A 24,142-nucleotide genomic window follows, 5' to 3' on the forward strand; every position below is an offset into this window, starting at 1 on the left:
CTCTTTCTATCTGGCTCAAACGTGGCATAGTTCTTCTGTTTTTCTGTCGACTGCGTTGCTAACGTGTCCCGCACACTGTTTTATGCCGTCATCATGCACGTGCATTTCGTGCCACATCAGAAATTGCGTTTTTTCACTTCTCGCGGCGTTTGTGCGGTTCGTTCCCTTATTTCACATTTTGTTTAAGAAACGTATTCGCTTATCCATGTGTGGGATGGATCAATATGGTTTTATCACCTACTTTTTACTTTTTTGAATTTTCATGTAATATTTTTAGGATGGACATTTATTTTGAGCACTAGTTTATATGGATTGCTGCACGAATGAAAGTTCACGTTCTAATCAATTGTTTTGATATTGCAATCAACCTGAATATCGAAACTATATATATATGTTTATTTCAGGGGATTTTGTTCGATTAGTGTTTGTATTTTACATACATTTTCAAAATTTAGAAAAAACGTGTCAGTTTTTTTTCACTTATTCCATATTTTTTAGCGCATGTCACGACGGTCGTGGTGAAGTCACCCCCGCAACCGTTCTGCCCAAGTATATTACCTGTCCAGTACGCTTCCCCGGGGAAGATCACTGCTATCGTCACATGGTCTACTGCCGCGGCTAAACATACCGTGATGTAAGTGTTTAGACTATGATAATACATACTAATAGGGTAGTCTAGTGGTTAATCGTTCGCTTGTCACGCATGAGACGCGGGTTCGCTTCCCCCACATGGCCACATGTGTGTGAAACCCATTTCTGATCTCCCCCATCGTGATATTGCTGGAATATTGCTAAACGCGGCTTAAAACTAAGCTCACCCCTCACACTGAAATATGGGAAGACCATGCAGTGATTAACAGCATGGGCATCTGTCTGTGCAACGGTGACGGTGACATCTGTCAACGAAGTCAGCGTATCCCGACCACTCGATCGTTTTAGTCGCCTCTTACGGCAGACATGATTTACCAGTTGTAACCCGGATCTTTACAGGTCGTTTAATCAGAACCATTAACATATCAAGGCTTGATCGCCATCTTAGGTGCATGCCACTTCAGAGAAATCAAGACTTTGATGACGGCACCGACCTGCGACTAGCAATGCCGATTATTGTTTTTTGGTTTACGTTAAAAAAAACACAACGTTCCATGGAGTTATGGGGAACTATGGAGTTTGTCAACTGGACCACCTGTACTGGGAGAGAAGAGAGTTTAACAGACTTGAACGTCATAGTTGATATGCTACCACGACGACTGGATGACCAGTGGCTTTGACTTTTACAATAAAAAGAAATGGTACAAGACTGTCTCGCTATATCTTTATCTCGCTAAGAAATATTACTTTAAAAAAAGTAGGTGAACTTTACTGTCAATGTACGATTGTCGAAATTCGGAGATACATGTGACTGAATCAGTGTTGATACAGTAATAATGGATGTTTTGAGAATGCATCACCACATGGATTTCATTCAAAGCAAAGCTGTTCAGTCTGTAGTGTGTGATTTGACCCTGAAAACACTGACCATGCACAGATGCAAGAATATATCGGAAAAATGGTGATTTATCGACCTGCCTGAAAACGTCAACATTCATAATGACACCCCTATGTACGTGTAGGAGACTCCATGCATTGTGTTTGCGTGTGGTGATAACGTGAAATGATGCTGCATACACAAGATGAATGTCATTGTGGCGTTTCTCAATGGGTTTTCTTTCTGCCAGACTTCAAAGTTCAGGTTCCCCTACGTTTTTTTGAAGAGTATATGTACGGTTTTACTGGTCAACAGACAAACTGAAGGTCCCAGGTCAGGGTCAGCGCTACCTGAGGGCACGTACAGAGTGACCTACAAGACCACATCTGGAGGTCTTTCATCACAATGTAGCGTGCTATTTGTTGTTCAGAGTAAGTAGGAATAACGCTTTTTAAAATGTCTTTATACCTAAAGATTGATTATCAAAATTCACGAGATTTAAATATTTTGTAATATATAATGATAATGCTTAGTGCATGTATATTGCATTTATATTCGAAATGAAACTGGCTTTAACATCGTGCTTAAGAACTTTCTAGAATATATAGCAATATGTGGAGAACTAAACATGACCGGACTGGTTTGATAGCCTTTGCCCGCTGTCGAAATTCCTGTTGTAGGGGAACTTTGTGGTTAAAGCGTTCACTCTTCACGCCGAAGACCCATGTTCGATTTTCCACATGGGCACAATTCTGGTCTTCCCGCTGTGATATTGCTGGAATATTGATAAGTGCAGCGTAAATCCAATTAAACTCACCCACTCACATTCGAAATTAAATATGGATATTCTCACACAGGCAAACCATGTTGACCCGACAGCGGCCTGGTGTCTGCTCTCTGGAGCTTTACCGAGATAATGTCTTTCAATACATATTAACTTGAACTGTGAAAATACATCGCATGCCACATATTTCAAGAAAACCATGGCCTTAACACATAAATTCCTAGAGCTCGCAGTGAAGAGTGAGTGGGTTTACTTTTACGCCGCACCCAGCAATATTCTAGCTATATTGTAAGTGATCGCGGCTGAACCAGACAATCCAGTGATCAACAATACGAAGGCGAAGAGGCTCCGTTGTTATATATCTACTTCAGTTCGCAGATGTGGAATCTTGCACAGTCCAAGGCATGGGAGTGTTGAATGTATTCAAGGCGTGAAGTACGGAGACAATTGCACGTATTCGTGTGGGCCTGGTTACGTTCTGAACGGGACTTCCGAAAACACCTGCGGTTATAACGGGGCATGGGAGCAAGAACCACCAGCATGTGAATGTAAGTGTACACGTTTCAGAATAGTTCCAATATAATTTTATCCACTTCTCAACTAACGGCACCCTTTAACTGTGAAACGTTCAAACTATACTTGCTCCCTCAGTAAGTGATTTGAGCTTGAACACTGACATGTACTTTATGAAACATGATATAAGAAAACCATTCCGGTGAATGTTTGAATTCACATTCTGAAATACCTTTCCCAATTCATGTATACCAGCCACATAAAGAAACTGTGTGTTGTCCAAATATTTTCCCAGTTGATGATAAGTACGATAACAATGTCAAAGGTACATATAAACTTTAATGGAGGGATCATGTGAGTCGGGAGAAGTTCAACTGAAAAGTCAATCACAATGACGTCACGAGTCCACAGGCGGGCAGGGGTCAAACGACAATGTCATAAGCTCAATAACGGGTGTGTCCACCATCGGCATTGAGAACAGCAGTGCATCGACGACGTATAGAGCATATCAAACGTGCAAGGAAGGCTTGTGGGATGTCACGCCAGATTCTCTCAAGTTCTGTCGCAAGGTCAAGGACTTTATCTGGCGGATGAGGAAGACGGCGTAGGCCTCAATCCATCTCGTCCCAAACATGCTCTACTGGGGAGAGAATTTGCAGGCCAATGTAGTAAGTCAACGTTGCGGTGTTGAAAGACATCCATAGCAACCCGGACATGATTTCGGCACTACATTCGGCAAGCTCGTCGATGACGTTGTGTCAGGATAGGTCGTATGGCGAGACGTTGTGGTCTGATCCCGTGATCACGTAAACGTTGTCGAACTGTCCTGGAATGATCCGGGCAGTCATCACTGCAGTCTGAAACCTATGGCTAAGATGGGTCACCTTTGTCCATCTGTCCTGTGTTGGTGGTCAGTGACGTCATTTGTGTTCTTGTAACGTCTCACCAGTGCAGAAGTGGTGTTCCGGTGGTAGTGGAAATGTGCAGCCACTTGTTGAGACATTTCCAGTGGGCCATGGGCCGTGGCACGTGTATGCATGTTGGATACATGTCGCTAATCACTGAGTTTAAATGCTTATGTGCCTACACAGGTTTGATAAATTTAGATTTTAAATGTTTGTATGCACAATTTCTTTATGTGTCGAGTATATCAGAAGCACATCCCTGTAGTTAATCTGAGTATCAAAAGTACTGCTGAATGAATAGCTAAAAACTTGCAGTGGTTGAGACATTTCAAATGGACCATCCCAGTGGCCTCATGACGTTGTGCAGACGTTAACCTTGGCATGTTATGCGTTTCAATAGATGTTCAAGTTTTTTAACGGTTGAAGGGCAGGGGCTGAGCTTTCCAAAGTGACAGTATTTGGCATTCATTTCTCTTTCCCGGAATGCACGTGCAACAACGTATTGCACGTCTCAAAGACGAAACCACTGACGTCACGGACCGTGGCACATGCATGCATGTTGGATAAATCCTAATGTGTCGACACACGTGTGATAGATTTAGGTATTACATTTTTTATTATGTGCCTAAGATATAACTATGCAAACTAGTTTCCTCCTCTATATCGGTTTTGAAAAATGGATACAATTGTAATTGACGAGAATTTGACAACCTTTCTGAAACATTCTTAATTACATTAATCTACCATACCTGCAGTATTTCTTTTAACTTTCCATACATTTATAAGAACAAGGTGGCGTTCTTTCAAGCACGTGGAACAACACTTTTCAACAAATGCGCACTTGAAACATTACAATGTAGAAATCCTGCTAAGTTACAATGATCACGTATCCTTTTAATTGCATCGCCGATATATGATAGAAGACGCTGTACATTTTTTATACGCCTGCAGTATTGTGCGAACTGTCTATCAGTAATACGTGAGTGTTAAATGATCAAGATGATGTACACACGAATCCTATAAATGGCCATGTTTTGCCTCCTTTTGTTCTTTTCTGGATAATTTCAAATACGAAATATATAATTCTTTGCTTTCTTGTATGTAACATTGGTGTTGCGTTAAGCGGGCATTCATCGACTTTATTCAGTGACAACATGTCCAGCTCTAACAATCCCGGAAAACGGCCTTCCTTTCGACTGTGATGGTGGAAGTAGCTATGGCAGCACCTGCATCATCAACTGCAACACCACGGGGGGATATGCGGCGACAAGGGATCGTACCACACGCTGCGATGGAACAACGTGGTCAACGGTCGACTTTGAATGTTCTGGTCAGCATGTTATGTCAATTTGGAATATATTTCCACTAAATCGGATTTTATTTCAAAGTTATATCTGTCGTTTATTGATGTGAGAAAAAGATATAAGAAAAAATCAAGCTGGTCTCCTTAAATTATATAATGCACATAGAGAGGGTGTTCAGTATATTTTCAAATCAATATAGTGTTATCATTTCACCTTTTTTAAAGACACTTGACTCTAACTCCGGGCTCTGGTGTCCTGTGCGACAGTTTGAAATTTAGTGAGGGAATTTAGTTTTACGCCTCACTAGGCAATATTCCAGTTATATGGCGGAGGTCTGCAAGTAATGGGATCCAGACCAGACAATCCAGGGATCAAGGGCCTGGACAGTGATCTACGCAGCGGGGATACGATGACATCTTTCAACAGAGTCAGCGAGTCTGGCCACCAGGAGCCGTTAGTCGGCTGACGACAAACATGGCTTCCTGAAGGCCTGTTCTAACCCGGATCTTCACGGGTCGTTCGAAATTTAGACGCTAGATGTCATTTGGAGGAGTCAGTATCGGATGTGGAGGTACTTGTGGACTACAGAATGGAAGCTTTATCCATGTTAAGCGACGCCAGTGCAGAAACATTATGCTTCAAAAACTGTTACCAGGCAGCTCATGTTCATGCTCAGATTATTATACTGCAACAAGTTGCTGAGCAACCCAACATGCTTACTATGCGACCTCTGCTTTGTGTCTAACGCCAAGCACCGATGCAGGACACGTGTCCCTCAGCATAATTTGGGGAAGATGTTCTACGTGATGAATCTATTATCAATAGTATAGGTCGATATAGTATTGTCACCCAAATGCTCTATTTATTATCCAGATTGATCCATAATGACACCAATTATAACTGTGAAATAAATAAATAAATAAATAAATAAATAAATAAATCTCGCTATATTCAATTACTGATGTCAGCGAAATAGTATCAGTAAGGGTATCAGGATGAAAATAGTATTAATTTTTTTTCATTTTAAAGACATTGAGGATCCTGTCTTCACGAACTGCCCAAGTCAAACCATACAGCAGCCAGCTGTTCCTGGCCAGAACGGAATGGTTGTGACCTGGCCAGGCCTTATTGCCACTGACAACTCTGGTAACCCTCCTTCTATCCAGCCGTTGGGTCCCTACAATGAAACCTCTGGGTTGTTTTCCCCTGGCGTCCATATCGTCGCATTTGACGCTGAAGATGCCACCGGAAATAAAGCAATACGATGCACATTTGCAGTTAACGTTGAAGGTAAGGGGAACTCAACTGGGGTCTCTTATACTGCCTTTCTGGTTTTACTCCTATCTTCAGGGATCAGACCGAATCACAGTCAAACATCTTTTATTTGATTCTGTAGATTTCTCCCTTACAAGGGTTATTCATTGTCATTCATCATCTTTAGACTGTCTTTTTACGAATATCAGCGCTCAATTAATTTTGTCTTTTTCTAGAAAATAGAGTTGGTTGGATTTTTTTATATACTTTGTAGACAAATTTGTTAAAAATTGGTAGAGTAACTACAACTGTTAGTGTTTGTATCCTGATGGGGGTTTAAAGCATGGTGAAATTATTTTCTTTCTGAGAGGGCGCGTAACATCAAAGAAGACCATAGCAATATATGTATCTTAATATTTTAATATTTACGGCAAGATTGGCAATCTGAAGGGATGGTGGAATTCCAACTATGGTCAATGCAGGTAGCAAAACTCCACATGAGCCCTAGTATCTGCCAGCTGTGTATGATCTTCCTTCTTAAAGAGATGCTGGCGATCTATAGCCCTAGTATCTGCCAGCTGTGTATGATCTTCCTTCTTAAAGATATGCTGGCGATCTATAGCCCAATTTTACATTGAGTTGTTGAAAAAATGATTTGGCAGTTTAAGCTGATCTCAAACCAGTTCAAATTAATCTAGTTGTTATACTTTCGTTCGATGACAGGATTTTAATAGTATAATGTATTTATTGTAAGTATACATATATGACGTCTTGTCGTCACGATATGACTGAAATAATGTCGATGTGGCTTAAAATGTGAACTCACATCTTCAAGATAAAAATCATGGCTACTAGAACAAGAATTGTTAATACCAACGTCTTACCACAACTTTGTGTAATCTCGTAGGTTAACAAACAAGGTCTTTTTCTAATAATATATCAAGAGATCAGGGTTTCCATGACGACGGAAATAAAGGATTTCAACCCTTTGAATTGTCGCAGTGTTTATACATGGATCTAAACTAAACAATAATGTGGCAATTGTCGTTTGACTGCATGAGCTTTGATGCATTTTGACACATTTCCAGCTCTCTTTCATAATTATTTAAAAAACATATCCTGCTCATCAGTGTGATATTAATGGCCACGCGGTTGTATGCACAAGTAACGTTTCAGAACGAGTAGGCAGCTGACAATCAATACTTACAGCTAAAGAATGTTATCCCCCGGAGCTGGAAGGAGAGTACCTGACTATGCCCACCTGTGATCCTCCCTTCTACCTGGGTTCCCACTGTGAGGTGAACTGCCGTTATGATTTACCTGTGGTGGGCAAGAACTTCATCACCTGTAGTGAGACTTCTGGCAGCAACCCGACCCAGTACTGGGACTGGGGACAGTATGACACTCCTCCGAAGAACAAACCATTTTGCAAAGGTACGCGTATGTTAAGAGTGTTTGTTTGATCATTCATTCATTCATTCATTCATTCATTCATTGTGTGCGTCCCGTGTCGTTGGTAATTGAAGGTTATGGCAACCAAGCCACCAAGGCCGCCAACCCTGTACATCAAATCAGCTCTTACGACGTGTTGGACGCCCAATAGTTCAGTCTAATTCCCACATGGCCGAGTACCTTGACGGAGCTTTGTCAAACATATAGCATTGCATGCACATATATATCCACAGCTTGATATTACCTCCAAGAGAAACTACCGTTTTATTGTCACGCCTACATATAAATTTATTTCTAACCCGATGACATATGCCCAAATAATTACCTGTCTACTTGTTCATAACCTTGATATTACCTGATTGGTGTCAAAGTATTTGACTTCATTACTAAGAAGTAAGCCAAGACTTGAAGATCCGTGTTAAAATTGGTCTTCAGCCACCCATGCATGCAAGATGCAACTAATGGGGTCGGGTGGTCAAGCTTGCTGACTTAGTTTGATTCCTGTCATCCTAACGTATTGACCTGACCAACACCGGTATATTGTTTTTCCAAATGTCGTTTGTTTCCTGTCCTAGATCATAGTTAACTTGCGATATGCTTATTGTTCCTTCATACATTTGACCTACTGGCATGGTGTACACGTTGTTTTGTGTAGATGTTATATCCACACTCGAGTGTGTGTTACACCTCGCGTGTTTTTTAATCTCACTATTTGTATGGACAGTTTTTGACCTACCAGCATGTTCACCTGTTTACATACATCAACATGTTCACCTGTTTACTTACACCAGCATGTGTACCTGTTTACTTACACCAGCATGTTTACCTGTTTACTTACCTTCCTTCTCCTTGCTCATAGTCTAACTCATTGTAACATTATGAGGCAATGTGTGGAATGTCATTCTGACTTTGAACAAAGTCTTACAATTTCAGTTGAACAGTGCCCAGACCTTCGGCCTCCAGATCATGGCGCTCTGTCGTGTTCTATGTTTGCCAGCCAGCGGGTCTGCTACCTGCACTGCAACACTGACTACGATGTACCACAGACAAAATATGATTATGAGTTTCGGTGCACTAGTGATTCTAATGGAAATTCTGCATGGAATGGCGGACATTATTTTCTGGTTTCTGAATGCACAAGTGAGTATACATTCCGTTGACACAAAGAAGTGTACATTACTGTACATTACAAAGAAATGTTCGGTTTCCACAAAAACAATGTTTCAATTCAAAGCTTTTACTTCTGATGTACATTTTAGCGAATGAAGAGTTCGAGGGGATCCATAAGGCTTCTCAGTCATATCACAACAATAGCACAAATAATCGTTATATTGAAATGTATATTTTTCACAGAGATGCTACCATTTCTAAGGCATAGGAGGCGACTTCCGGTCTATTTGTGGTATGATGGAACATGCGAAGGTGCCGAGGAAAGTATAAAACAAAATTTTGTACTGAGGGCTGTAACGACCATGAACCCCATCTGTCTTGGATTGAGTGCAACGTATTGCCGTGCAGACAATGTGAAGGTTTACTGCGGTAGCAGCCGAAGACGGCGTCATGCTGCCGAAGCATTGGTGAATGCTGCTACAAAAATGAAGCAAACAGAACGTCAAAAACGGCGTGTACTGGAATTACAACATCGTGTACGACGATCATCTGCATTGCACTATGTGGCTTTTGATGTAGACGTGGAACTTCCTGACAACCCAGCACTATCTGACACAGAGCAAACAGCACAAACAACTGCAGCTCTGAATAGTCTGTACCAAGCTTTAACTGAAGACAGTTCTTTCACCGTGAATGGTGAAGTGATCAGTCCATTGGGGATGGTACCCTTGGAAGAAGAACCAGTGTGTCCCGAAGGGTCCACCAAGCCTAGAGTATCCGAAGAAGGCTGTGGTTAGTAGTTTCGAGTCAAAATTCCTTGTTAATGCCTGGGTAGTTGAGTGAGTGAGTTTAGTATTACATCGCTTTTAGCAAATACGTCACCAACATCACGGCAGGGGACACCAAACATATGGGGAATCGAACCTGGGTCTTCGGCGTGACAAGCGAACGCTTTAGTTGTTCCAAGAGTAAGCAATTTTTGGATTCTCGTGTATGTATGATGTACATGCAACAACAACGAAGTTCAATCAATGAGAGCAATAAGAAACAAGGTAGCCGAGATCATCATAGGGATGGGGAGCTGGGGTAGCCAGATGGTTTAGGTTTCCGGTCGTTACGCAGAATATCTGGGTTCGAATACCCACACTGCTACAGTAAAATGTGTGAAGCCGATTTATTTTGTCCCCTGCCGTGATAATGCTGGAATATAGCTAAATACGGCGTAAAACCACACTTTCTATCACCTAGAAAGCCATATGCATCTAGTTGCTGTAATTCATTCTTTTGCCAGTCATTGTGACAGCCTATGTTTTATTTTGTTTATATGGCATACGAAGTTCTTCTCCCTATGACATCTTACATTTCAGTACATAACTAAGATTTGTTCCTCACAAAATTCGGTTCCATCCAAGGTACATCTTTCAAACGCATCTCCCGTCCCATTAGCTTCTCCTATGACATTTGTTCCAGTACGATGGGAATTTTCTTACCAAAGCACCTTTACTAATATGTGATATCAAGTTGGGCTGACCGTCGATATAGATCACAAACATCTGTAATTGTTAATTATCGGTCACTATCAGAGACGCATCATGGAGCAAAAATGCCAAACAAACTGAATATATACTCTTAAAAAATATTAATGCAAAAGTGAAAATTTCCTTGTAAATTCAGATGTATGGAAACTTAGTGTTACGAACGTTGAATAGCTTGTATTACAGAACTTACAGAATGCATTATAATCGCAATAATCGATTTTGAAATCGATGACTTTGTACACCAATGGGTAACACTGAAATATCGCAAAAAAATCAAGTGCTGTCCGTTGGAGCCACTTGCTTAAAGGTACGGTATGGTAAGCACGTGCAAAAGGCACAAGTACCACAACCACAACCTCAGACACTACACCGGTTGGCTGCCGCTATGGCAGCCGAGTGGGCTACGATTCCCAATGTTATCATCCGTAATCTGTCTATGGACATGAGGTGCCAGACAGTAACTGATTCCAGGGGGATCACACACGTTACCAGCTGTGCGTGACGGCAAATGTTAAGTTGGGACAATCGATGACAGTTACTAACGCCTCGGTTGATGTTGTTTATCTGTACAAAATTTCATTCACTTTAACTTCATGTCTGAAACATCCTATGAAAATCTGACTTTGCATTACTTTTTTGAAGAGTATATTACTGGTGAGTGATGACATGTTTATACAGAGATTGTTAAAAGCTTCCTGAAAATAATCGGAAGTAGGTCTTACACTAAGTATTACAATTGTATATTTTGCGAGAAAATTAAAACTTTTGAATGAAACAATATACGATATCGATAACAGAATTTTCATATCGATAACCATTAATATGTTTCCTACTGACGATTTTTCCGATCACTTTACCCGGGAGTAAAATATAATTCACTCACTTACTATGACTCCTTCTGGTACATTGACCCATTCAGATTCTCTCATAACATCGTCTGTCCGGCAAAGGTGTAAATTTGTTGTTCACACACGATCCCTCTGTTACAGTGCCATGCCCTAAAGGCAGTTATTACAAGGAGGAGCAATGTGAATTATGTCCTGTAGGATACTACCAGGACACGACAGGTTCCACCAACTGTAAGAAATGTCCCATCGGTTTCTCGACTCTCAAAGAGGGCAGTTTCAGTGAAACTCAGTGCTTGGGTAAGTAGAGATTCTAGATATGGTCCTAATTACTGCACATCCACTCAAGCATACGGTGACTGCTCTGCAACACCTATCATCTGCGTGTGCTGCAAACAAGGACAGGAATTGGTTTTCAGCATCCCATGCTTGTCAGACGAGGCGACTGACGGGCACATGCCATAGTGCCCTTATTGTGTTCAGCGATGCTAAACATTCAGTTCAACTTTCAGAGTATTTCACTTTAAATAATGTGCACAATAAGGTGAAATTTACACCCTTGATAAATACATATCACAGTTGTTTTCTGGTAACTGTGTTTTTCTGTGGTTCCAGTGTACGACAAACACGAATTTCGACTTCACAAATGACAATTTTTATTCATTTTCGATGTTACCAGCATCAGCTTAAAGACTTTTCTCACAATGCTCCTGAACAGGCTGAGTGAGTGATAAAGTTTAGTTTTACACAGCACTCAGCAATATTCTAAACATATGACGGTGGTCTGTAAATAAAATAGTCTAGAAGAAACAATCAGTGATCAACAGCATGGGTATCGATCTGCGCAAATGGGAATCGATGGCATGTGTCAACCATGTCAGCGAGCCTGACCACCCGAGCCCGTTAGTCACCTCTTAAAACAATAATTGGGTTACTGAAGATCAATTCTAACTCGGATCTTCATGGGTTCAGCATGCAAGCTGTTACATGTAGGTGGTTCCCTGGCCTGAGCAGCCAATAGGGGTTCTATGGGTTAATCGCAGAGACCTCGTGAATGTTCATCACTCACGCGTAAAACCAGGTACACTGTCATTAGCTCCCGCAACTCCTGGAACTCTATGGCTCCCATACAGCACTGACACAGTGTTAGTGTTTCAATCTTGCTTCGTGCGTTCCGGATCCTTCAAGTTCTTTCCGGAGTTTCCTTAGCCCTATGACTTATGGATACATTCCTTCATAATGTCCTCACCAATGCTATTTGCGCGAGGAGAATCAGGCACCTATCTTTGGGTAAACTCTGTTACTGCTAAGAACTCATCTGAGACTTCCTCCAAACTGGCAATAGTACAACCATTAACACTTTGCGGTGTCACTCTGGAAAACATTTGTGAGTTTTATTGTTACAGAGATGTGTGGGCCTGGTCATGTTTCTCCTACTGGGCTGGTCCCCTGTTCAAGTTGTCCAAGGGGAACATTCCAACCGGATACCGGGAACAAGTCCTGTACAGCCTGCCCCCCAGGGCTGACTACTGAGACAGCAGCATCAGTTACCTTAACGGACTGCATTGGTGAGTTGACATGTTTAGTGAATCGGTGAGCAAGTAACCCCACGTCAAATTCTTCTCATTCTCTGGACCGCCCCCATGAAAACATTGGAATCATTTGAAAGCTTCTTTCGTCTCATGGCTTGCACATTCTATTCGGAACCGATTCAGAATAAACAGCTCCAACCCCTTGACCACCCTAGTATAAACCCTGATATTCTTCGTGCTTCGACATCCTATTTCATCCAGTGACTTTTTTAATTCTATTGGCAAAGTGCTTTAGGAAAAGAACTTCCTCGACCATCCACTATTAACCGTCTAGTAATGGAGTGTTCTTTTGATAATTGCTCTGCATTTAATCACATGTCAACTCACTCCTCTTCCTGGCCTGAATTTGAATGCTACAGGTTTTCAAAAGTTCATGGAATCGTGATATGTCTGTAATTATGTCGAAGCTCGCGACATTGTAATGGAAGGACCCGTCACAGTCAACATGGTGTCTGTCGCACAATCTGACATCTGCGAGTTCACCTTTGGAATGTGGGTCAAGGTCGAAACACAGGATAACCAGGTTGAGTTTGAGGTGTTCAGCGCAGATACTGGGACGTCCCTTCGACTTCAGCTATCATCCGACATCCGCGTCATCACAGAGAGGTAAAAAAGTGATACACAAGTATAAGATCATTTAAAAACTAGTGATGAAACACTACCAACTGATATACAAGGCAACATATTCCCACAACATACACACGCTAAACAGTGATGGTATGGGAAGCCTAGTAGTTAAAGCGTTCGCTCATCAAGCCGATTACCCAGGTTCGAATTCCCAAAAAGGCACAATGTGTGCAGCACATTTGTGGTGCCCCCCGTGGTTATATTGCTACAATAAAGCAGCGTAAAGTCAACCCATGTAGACTTACATGCTAATTAATGCTCATTTGAGCGAACAAAAAAACCTTTGTCCAAATATACTAGCCACATGAAGAAACAGTGCATTGTCAAAATATCCCAGTGATACGTACGATAACAATGTCAAAGGTACATATAAACTTTGATGGAGGGATCATGAGACCGTAACAAGTCGGGAGAATTTCAATTGAAAAGTCAATCACAATGACGTCACGCGTCTATAAGCGGGACAGGGATCAAACGGCCATGTCACAAGCTCAAAAACGGGTGTGTCCACCATCGGCATTGAGAACAGCAGTGCATCGACGACGCATAGAGCATATCGAACGTGCAAGCAAGGCTTGTGGGATGTCACGCAAGATTCTGTTGCAAGGTCATGGACGTTATCTGGCGGATGAGGAAGACGGCGTAGACCTCGATCCATCTCGTCCCAAACATGCCCTATCGGGGAGAGATCTGGTGAATATGCAGACCAAGGCAGTAAGTAATGTGGTGTTGCATTAAATCCATATCAACCATTGCCGTATGAGGGCGGCCATTGTTCTGTTGGAATGTTAACCCAGGGCCATGGTGTTGCAGAAAAGGAGGTCGAAGAATCTGATCCCTGTAGCCCACAGCAGTTACGTTGCAGTGAACAGTTACCAAACGGGTTGTTTGGCGTGCTGTTATTCCACCTTAAATCATCACGGAACCACCACCAAAGCGATTCCTCTCCAAGACACAGGCCTTTGCATACCGTTCTCCCACGCGTCCATCACTACTGGAAATGTTAAATCTGGACAACATTTCTCCACCCAAACAAGGGTCTGCGGACATGATTTCGGCACCACATTCAGCGAGCTTGTCGATGACGTTGTGTAAGGATAGGTCGTATGGCGAGACGTTGTGGTTTGATCCCGTGATCACGTAAACGTTGTCGAACTGTCTTGGGATGACCCGGGCAGTCATCACTGCAGTCTGAAACCTATGGCGAAGATGCGTCCCCCTTGTCCATCTCTCCTGTCTTGGCGATCAATGACGTGATTTGTGTTCTGGTGCAGAAATGGTGTTCCGGTGGCAGTGGAAATGTGCAGCTACTTGTCGTTGAGACATCCCCCCATTGACCATCCCGCTGGTCTCATGACGTTGTGCAGACGTTAGCCTTGGCATGCTATGCGTTTCAAAAACCGTTTATTTTTTAACAATCGCAAGGGCAGGGGTTGAGCTTTCCAAAGTGACAGTAATGTGTGGCATTCGTTTGCTCTGTTTCTCTTTCCCGGAATGCACGTGCAACAACGTATTGCACGTATCCCACTGACGTCATGGACCGTTGCACGTACATGCATGTTGGATACATGTCGCTAATCGCAGAGTTTAAATCCTTACGTATCTACACAGGTTTGATAAATTTAGATTTTACATTTTTGTATGCACAATTTCTTTATGTGTCTAGTAGATCAGAAGCACATCCCTGTAGTTAATCTGAGTATCAAAAGTACTGCTGAATGAATAGCTTAAAGCTTGACACATTTATTAAGTCACATTGAATTTACAACCTGTAAAAGTCCACTAACGCTACAAAATCTCCAACGACAGTGAGTGATCGGATTAAATCTGAACCAGCGCGTATTTTCTATGATTCCAGTGACGACACGCTCCTTGAAGGTGTCTTGTCACAAGCCTGGACCCAGGTTACAATCATCTGGACAACTGAAAAGGTCACCATCTTTACTAACGGCCAAAGGATATGGGAAGGACAGATGACATCTGCTTGTCCTATCCCAGCCCAGTCAAAGATGAGGATCACGGTCGGAAGTGATGTCTGTGAGTCACTGAAATGTATAGAAACTTTATTTATTGTCTATATCTATGTATCATAAGGTAAACTGAAGAATGATAAAATACCGATAATGAACTTGAAGTAATATCACGATCTCTTCTGAAGGATTCTGTGGAAGGCAGGCATTACATCTGCATGTTAAATCTAAACGGAGTAGTCTAGTGGTTAAAGCGTCCAATCGTCGCGCTTAAGATGTGGGTTCGATTATTCCCCATTAGGTGCAATGTATGATGCCCATTTCTAGTGCCCCCCGTGGTGATATTGCTACAATATTGTAAAAACGATGTAAAAGCATACTAATTCACTAACTTCCGTGAAAGCTTCTGAAAATCCAAGGAAGGTCAGCTGCAGGATTTGAACCCACGATAGTTAGCCATCTTGATGCAAGTAGTGAGCAACCACACCACCTCGGTAACTATGGACGTGTTGTTGGTGTATGTGATTGTGTTTCTCCAGATGTACATCTAAGTGCTTTGGTTGTTGTGCCCTCCGTTGACGTTGCCCACGCCTCCACTCTTGCGGCCTCCTGCTCAGCGCTTTTGACTGGATCTGTTTTCTCTGTGGACATGGTTGAACTAGCCAACGTTTACGAAGCAACCCCTTCAGCATGTACTGGTGAGTTGTACATTGCTTCAACAAGTCATCCAAATATCCAGTTTCGAAGGTCAATGAGGACATACTGACCGACTGTGGATTTGATGGTTTTGAATAATACTTAAATATTGGTAATTTGTCTCAGAACTTCGGCGGGCCATACTTGTCGTTAAGGGAGACTAACGAGTGGTCAGGCCCGCTCTCTTGGTGACACATGCCACGGTGTTCCCAAAGCGTATAGATCTATGCTCATGCTGTTGATCGCTGTAATGTTGGGACTGACGGGACAAACAAATAAACAATCAGTTTGTGAGTCAGCAAAGGCGGACAGCTATTTGGTTGCTGTTGTAAAATATACGAGGATGTTTACCGGCCCGAGGTCCTCAGTAATATGAAAATCGTACCCATGGCAATATGATGGGATGTAACTCTGCAGACGTATTCGAAAAAAGACCAAACTATTACTTCTTTCTTTACTAAATAGGGTGCCTCATTTCCTCAGCTTATGATACCTCGAAGTTGATCTTATAAAGGTATCTTTAAGCCTGTCGGTGTTCATAGATGGAATCAGATCGGTTGTGTGTAAACCTTCAAATTACAGCGATTGACTATCACCTCGCAGTTCACAGTAATCCGTTTTGCGAACACATTGTGTCAGAGTCTCGATTTAACAATGCTAACAATAGGCTCTGTAAGGTAGCTTTGTGATCAAAATGTTGGCTCGTGCGGCGAAGACAGGGAGTCGATTCTCACATGGGTACAATGTGCGAAGCCCATTTGTGGTGTTTCCAGGCGTGATATTGCTGCAAATGTTGCAAATAGACATCGTAAAACCATACTCTCTAATTCTATTCAACAATAGGTTTTCATGAATTTGACACTTTCATGTTATTTCACTATGTGACAGTTGTATGATATGGGAAAAGACCTGTTTTTCTTACTGTAGAATCTGACCTATGCTCTGGCTACTGTGGAGAAAACGGACGGTGCCACCTGTCTTCTCCAGTATCAGCTTACTGTGTGTGTAGCGGTGGATACACTGGTCCTCTGTGTCTCACCCCACCTGACTACTGTCTAGACAACCAGTGTGCACAGGGGTCCACCTGCGCCGCAGGGTCGGGCGAGAACGAACTGTACACGTGCATCTGCCTTCCGGGAACTACAGGGAGGCTATGTCAAGATGATTTACGTAAGAAAGATTTTGCTTAAAACACAGTATGAATACATAGATTTAGAGATTCACTGGTGTAAGAACGTGCTTATGGCGTGCGAGAGCTTTAACCATTAAGCATCCCTGTTGTCATTTAGCCGTGTTTGGCGTAGGATATGTAAATAAGTTTAAATTCTACATCGTTATGGACTGGAACGCCAACTTGACGGGTTTGAGGAAAAACTGTATGTTTTGATGCCAAGTGATGTTTAACAATGGTACTGTTGCCCTACATGTAGCACAGCATACAGCATACAGCATACAGTAGTCCTTGAAGTAGGATATCCATGTTAATATCACATGGTTTCTCAGCAAGCAAGAACTTTAAGACTTAAATCCGGACAAGCGCGCGCACTCACATACATGCACGTTTAATAATACCCACATTAACCATCCAAATACGGACAGGTTTAAATTTGTTCTATAATACGAAACACGGTAACGACATTTTCAAAGGACAGCGTAATAAAATGAACCCAAATCTACTTTCAAAGACGGGCTGGCTACCCGCCGTCTCCGCATGTAGAACGCAACTTCACACAAGAAACGTGGCGTCATGACATTGTTATGACGCCACGTCACCATGACAAAGTGATATTTAGCCCTAGGGCTAAATATGAATCTCGAAAAATATAAACCCCGATTCGTTCGCCCTCGTAGGTAAAAAAATATGTTTCTCTACAGCTGACGGAGAATGGAGCATGTGGGAGGAATGGGGAGCGTGTTCTGTGACATGTGGACGTGGCCAAAGGACGAGGCACCGGTACTGTGACAGCCTCCAAGACGGCAGCAAACCATGTGTTGGCAATGCGACCCGTGAGTCCACGTGCCGAATGGAACAGTGTCCAGGTAAGTAACATACATACTTTCCTTACACCGTTTCCTATTGTTTTATCAGGTCCTGAAATATTAGAGTGATGTAACGAGAAACACTACCAATAAAATCTAGGTATTTGACAAAAATATGAGTTCACCTTAAAGAAAAGGAAAAAAGTAGTAGAGTCGATCAGCCCTTTGAAGCAGATTCAAATGTAGGTGTCATCATATGCATGGGTAGATTCAGTTTAATCTTCATTGGCTCGGTGTTTTCCCAGCGTGTTTACGTTTACAAAAAATCATTCTTAATGAGCTTAGGACCATGGTCAAAGGATAAAGACAAATGAAAGACAAACTATATAAACTACTTGCACCACATTCCATTACATTTCGAAGACAAATTACAGGCATGGCCGAAAGAACTGTCGGCTTTCAAATGAAGGCGAAATTATAGTAACACAATTCTCATGTTATTCGGGGGAAATGGGTTGGTTGTTAAAAAGAATTGTTGACTTCGTGGACTGCGGCTTCTCTGAACTATACATCCGTGTCTTAAAATAAGCAACACCCTGTATTTTTATCAATTGTTTGTGTTAGAAATGAAAATTCTAAACTATTTCCGATAAATAGCCTTTGTAAGTTGACAGAGCAACCATTTAACATTTCAAACATCATTGAAATTACAACGTTCATGAATTAGTATAATTGCTATGTTTGAAACAGGCGTTTTTCTGTCCAAAAAACCCAAAACAAAACAAATTACCTTTAAACATGAAAGTAATAGCTGATTGTTATGTGACTTATAAATTCGTTATTTATTAAAGTTGTAAAATGCATTAAAAGTTGCTTTATAAACAAAACAATCAGATGTTAGTTGTAATTATCAGCATCCGACAAGGAGAAGTGTTTATTCAATATGACAAAGTCATAATCATAAAAGATTTAGTCCAAAACCTTGTCATTGTAGCCTTTTAAAGTGTTAATGATTAATCTGAATTGTTGGGAAAGGGTCGGATTCTTTGACATTCAGATGCTTCCTGATTATGCTCTATTAAAGCTTCCTTGATGTGTAAATGTCGTCTTACTATACAACAAAATTGTTATGTTTGGTCAAACCCGAACTTCATTGTGAGTTTCAGCAGGAGAGGAATAGTTATTTTGGGTAAAAATTCACTCCATTACATTTTCATCAACACTTTCTATCATAAAGTTACAGAACCGGTTCTTGCATCTGTAAAACTGTCAGAGCTTCTTCAACTACAGGTTGATTAAATTAATGACTATACCCTAACGTTTATGTAGCATTACATTTTATTTTCAAAAAAGGGTGGTGCTTCATTCATGCACGGGTGTATATATCCAGGACTAAATTAACGTATGCCTCTTTTATTTATAGACTGCCTAGTGGAGGACCTATTGATCGGCCAAGACAACTTAAACCCAACCTGTGTGTTAAATGGGGGCGATGTAAGTTGCATCACTGGTTGTCCCGTTGGTCTGGTGCCATCACAAGATGACATGGAGTACAGATGTACTGACGGTGTCTGGACACCCGGAAGGGTTGCCCACTCATGTACAGGTCAGCTTAATGGGTCATCTTGGGAAGAACAGGTCACCGGAACCCCATGCTTGTCGTATGACATGGAGCAATTCCTTTGATTAATGGCTTACAGCTGTCATGTGACTGGAATTTTGAATGTTGCTGAAACGGGAGACAAGAAAGGTGTTACAAGTAAAAACGTGATTTTACGTCTTGTTTTCACCGGAGTCCGCCGAAAACCCGGGTTCGATTCCCTTGGATACATTGTGTGAAACTCGTTTCTGGTGTCTCCCGGCGTGACATTGCTGGAATATTGTTAAAGGCGCCGTAAAACCATACTCAAACAGTCACCGTCACCGGTGTCTTCATCCCCTGTGCCCTCCTCCTTCTCATTAAAATAGCACCAGGAAAACGAATAACAAATATTGATAACATATTTTCTCGTATTTCTATTTTGTTATTAGGAATGTTTAAAAATTAATAATAAGGAATGTTTTATGTTGACCGAATATTCTATTTCGGGTTAAAAACTACTCCAACTGTGCGGCGTTGCGGTACCCTACTGGTTTAAAAACGGCATAAAGTCCAACTGTCTCGCTCACTCTTCCATCTTCACTAAACTAAATTGTTACAGAGATTCGAAAGGATACGAAAGTAAGTTATCGTTTATAAAGAAATATGTAACTTTGGAATAAAATTTAACTCCTAAACGTCTAGGAAAACACTGCTAGCAAATATGAATGAAAATGTTTAGATTCGGCTTACTAGTTACGAGAATCAAGAGCTTTAGTATGACCTTGCTTTCTCCAGAACCAGTGGCCCCGCTCACAGTTCAGCTGGAGCATACCGCGGTGTATGGAGATGGAGTCTCCCAAACTGCCGTGAGTTCCTTCCTGGCTGGACTAGCAACTGGCTTCTCTTGTGTGAAAGATGGAACCTGCGAGTGGAAGACTCACGTCAACGCATGTGATGAAACTATTAGGATCTGCTCAGATCATGGTGGCAACGTACTCGGAGTATTGACCTTGTACATTGACATTACTCCTGGAGTTATTGACGTGACACAGCTACAGACGGATAGTAATGGTAAATCGGCATCATTTACACTCCGTATTAGCCTTTTAATATTATATTCATTGAGTGGTATTGTTTGAATATTATTAAATTGTGTAATAAATCTTTGACTTAAACATTAAATTCGAAAAAGATTTGTCTCTTATTGTTAGTACATAGCTATTTATTTTATTAGTATTGTTTTATTTTGTTATTATTATATTTCACGTTTCATCATAGCGATATAAAATACATCTACGTGGTTTCTGATGTATGTGTAGATACACAAATAATTATACCTGACTTGCCGGTAGACATCATACTGTCGAACTTTTGATGTGTCGAACTTCCGGTTCAAAGTGAATTAAAAGTTTAGGACCACCGGTTGTTCCAGCATCTCCTGAGAAGTTCCGGATCAGAATTGATCTACAGTGACCCATTTTTCGTAGGAGGCGACTAACGGGATCGGGTGGTCAGGCTTGCTGATTGGGTCAACACGTGTGATCGTATCCCAGCTGCGTGGATTGATGCTAATGGTGTTGATCACTATATTGTCTGGTTTAGACTCGACTATTTACAGACCGTCATATACCTGGACTGCGGCGTGAAACTAAACTCACTCACTCCTGCATTGTCTTTTACTGTTGTGTCGAGCCTTTGATGACTCGAAGCATTAATGTCGGTTCCTTTCATTTCGACACAGCGGTGATTGATGCAGCATCTATAAAATCGCTACATTTGTTTTATGATCTATTTAGTGACTAATATTTATGTTGTCAGTGTCGCCGCACATAGCAGAGGTACTTACTCCCAGTGGGGGCTTTGTTCATTACACAAACGACAGTGACTTTACCACTCACCGTAACCTTGAGGTAGAGGTCAACAATGACGTCCTTGTGTGTCCATATGCGCACTCTCATCAATCGGACTGCGTGGCAGGTGAGTGCGTCTATCCGCTGTTCTCATTTTCAGAACAAGAATGTTTAGCTGTGAAAGTGAATACTTAATAATTGAAAGAAACAAATACAACCATATACTGTAGCATAATATTTTCTGTCGGCATTGTGAATTTATGGTATTGTCGCTTGTGTCACAATCCGGTCACTGCAGATTTTATATCATTTTATTTCTATGTGGCAACTTCTCTGGGAATTCCCGTGGAATTCACAGATCACTTACAACCTATTCTTATTAGTCGAACTGATTTAACTAAGAAAAGGTACAACGTAGGATGTGTATCACCTGCAGTCACCTGAGACACCAGCCGCAATCGAGCAAATACCAATCGAATGTGCCCAACTATTTCTCTCATCCCAAGAAATGGGAAAGACAATGACTTCGACTGAACATTAATTTTTTGCGGTATGTTTTCATACAAATCGGTATAACTATGTTATGCAAAAAGGAAAAAAAAAGAACTATTCCAGCCATGTCGGGAAGACATCAGTGTCAGTGACATCGTCCAGATTAATAAAAGTAATGCCCGATTAACGGGTCATTGATATTTCCAATCATTTATTTACATGATGTCGTTATACGTTCACAACCGAAAGTATCTGGTGTGTCCGGGTAACGGAAATGTACTTCTCACACATTTATGCCGCATCCTCCAGTATCAGACACCTTAGCTAGCATCCTGGCCGCGTGGAACAAACTGGACAAGGCCAACATAGAGGTCAGCGTGACTGACTACAGCAACTTCAGCATGAGTGTCTCTGGTAGCGTGGCGAAACCGTTCCTGGTGGTGTATCAGAACGTCACTTGTAACACCGGGAGCATCCCTGGTAGCTTCTTTTGCTGTGAGTACAAACCGATCACATTCAGTCGTCGAGTGAACGAATGAATTACAACATTTGAACGTCAAAGGTTCAAATCCCTATGTCTGGAATCACATTATTGCTAACAAGTGTTTGCCACAAATATAGCAATGCGCCCCGCCGCTAAAGAACAATGAAATACATGTATTGATAACACTGACCTTTAAAATAAGGTCAAGGTCACAAAACTGAATCGTGTCGGCGTAATCCCTCAATGTAGGCTGACCCCAATTTGACGATGTTGAGTACAATAGTTCATGAGATATCGCGTGAACAAGAATCTGAAAAGTGGCCAAAGTGAACAATGAAATGTTGATGACACTGACCTTGAAAATATGGTCAAGGTCACCAAAACCGACTGGTGTCTGCGTAAGCCCCAAATGTAGGCTGTAACAAAATTCGAAGATATTGGTTACAATAGTTCATGAGATATCGTGTCGATCTGAATCAGAACGTACGAACGTACAGACGTACGGACGTACGTTAAATACATAGTGCCCCGCTTTGCGTTGCGACGGGGGACACCTAAACCCATTTCTCTAAGCATAGGTTAGAAGAGCATAAGAACTACCCGTTTAACTACCCGTTTAACACGGTGCAAATGAATAGAAGAAATCGTTTTTTAAATGATTTTAACAAAACCCGTTTGTACAATGGCAAAACATGCTTTTTTTTGCGAAATGTCGCATTGCCCGAGTACGTCAACTACTGGGAAACCTAAAATGATCGACGTTCTTTAATGTTGAGTTCACTGAATCTACGATAAATGGGTTTGACCATGTTTAATGATTCACTAAATTTTTATATTTTGTTTGATTATATGCATGCCTGATCATCCGTGTCATGAAGGCCAATACATAATACATGTACATGTGGTTAAATTTATGAAGGCATTTGTGACAGTTTTTATAGTGTTCATTCCATATGTTGAGGAGATCCTATGCGAATTTTAGAATTTAGGCCCTTATCGTGTCTTGTCACTGTAGTTCAGACATCAGTCCTAGATCACGGACTCGTCGAATGTGTTTTTATGCCCCGCCGCGGGTTTAACCCAGTTGGTTACCTTCACATAATTTCAAGGTCAAAGCGAGAGTGTCAACATTTCAGCATGTTAAGCTGCATGTTAAGTTGTCAGCGAGATATCTCAAGACCTGTTCACTGGATCTTCGTCAATTTCAACAAGCTTCATCAAGGAAAGGTGCAAGGCCCGGTCTCTTTTGGTTACCTTCACATAACTGTCAAGGTCATGGTGGCACTTTGGAGATTTCAGCGTATTAGACTGCACATTATGATTGTCAGCAAGATATCTCAAGAACGGTTCTTGGCTTTGAAGACTTCCCATGAATGTTTTCCAATAAGCAATGTCTTTAGTACGACCTTTGCATATTTCATACACCAAAACATCCATGTCAACGTGAAGATCAAAGTGTGTGTAAATATTATTCATTTGTTTGAACAACTGCAGAACAAGATATCAAGAGAGGCTGAGTTGTCATTGTTTTGTTTACATTTAACGTCATCTTGGTTACGACCTTCACCTTCAATACGTTTTAAGTAAAACTGTTTGATTTCAAATTGACAATGTGTCACATTAGTGGCAATGCTTGTCCATAATTTGACATATCCACCAATCCACCAACTGATATATGATTTGATACGAGTTACAG

The 24,142-nt window shown here is 41.5% G+C and overlaps 2 protein-coding genes across 2 annotated transcripts in view; one reads left to right on the forward strand and one right to left on the reverse strand.

Annotated features, from left to right (window-relative positions):
* LOC137297648 (mannose-1-phosphate guanyltransferase alpha-A-like) overlaps positions 1-11,393 on the reverse strand; it is a 510,132-nt gene extending 498,739 nt beyond the window's left edge. Inside the window, exon 1 of the mRNA XM_067829549.1 lies at positions 11,380-11,393. The gene's annotated coding sequence lies outside the window, so the exon portion shown is untranslated. The remainder of the gene's footprint in view (positions 1-11,379) is intronic.
* Positions 206-24,142, forward strand: part of LOC137298678 (sushi, von Willebrand factor type A, EGF and pentraxin domain-containing protein 1-like) — a 29,831-nt gene continuing 5,894 nt past the window's right edge. Inside the window, exons 1-20 of the mRNA XM_067830960.1 lie at positions 206-209; positions 499-634; positions 1,784-1,899; positions 2,624-2,800; positions 4,818-5,000; positions 6,004-6,264; positions 7,438-7,662; positions 8,614-8,820; positions 9,034-9,582; positions 11,318-11,473; positions 12,580-12,741; positions 13,173-13,371; positions 15,251-15,429; positions 15,902-16,060; positions 16,986-17,228; positions 17,934-18,098; positions 19,462-19,644; positions 20,416-20,691; positions 21,439-21,597; positions 22,272-22,457. Coding sequence (XP_067687061.1) covers positions 206-209; positions 499-634; positions 1,784-1,899; positions 2,624-2,800; positions 4,818-5,000; positions 6,004-6,264; positions 7,438-7,662; positions 8,614-8,820; positions 9,034-9,582; positions 11,318-11,473; positions 12,580-12,741; positions 13,173-13,371; positions 15,251-15,429; positions 15,902-16,060; positions 16,986-17,228; positions 17,934-18,098; positions 19,462-19,644; positions 20,416-20,691; positions 21,439-21,597; positions 22,272-22,457 — 3,925 coding nt within the window. The remainder of the gene's footprint in view (positions 210-498; positions 635-1,783; positions 1,900-2,623; positions 2,801-4,817; positions 5,001-6,003; positions 6,265-7,437; positions 7,663-8,613; positions 8,821-9,033; positions 9,583-11,317; positions 11,474-12,579; positions 12,742-13,172; positions 13,372-15,250; positions 15,430-15,901; positions 16,061-16,985; positions 17,229-17,933; positions 18,099-19,461; positions 19,645-20,415; positions 20,692-21,438; positions 21,598-22,271; positions 22,458-24,142) is intronic.

Source organism: Haliotis asinina, chromosome 10, assembly GCF_037392515.1.
Source record: "Haliotis asinina isolate JCU_RB_2024 chromosome 10, JCU_Hal_asi_v2, whole genome shotgun sequence".
Classification (NCBI taxonomy): Eukaryota; Metazoa; Mollusca; class Gastropoda; order Lepetellida; family Haliotidae; genus Haliotis; species Haliotis asinina.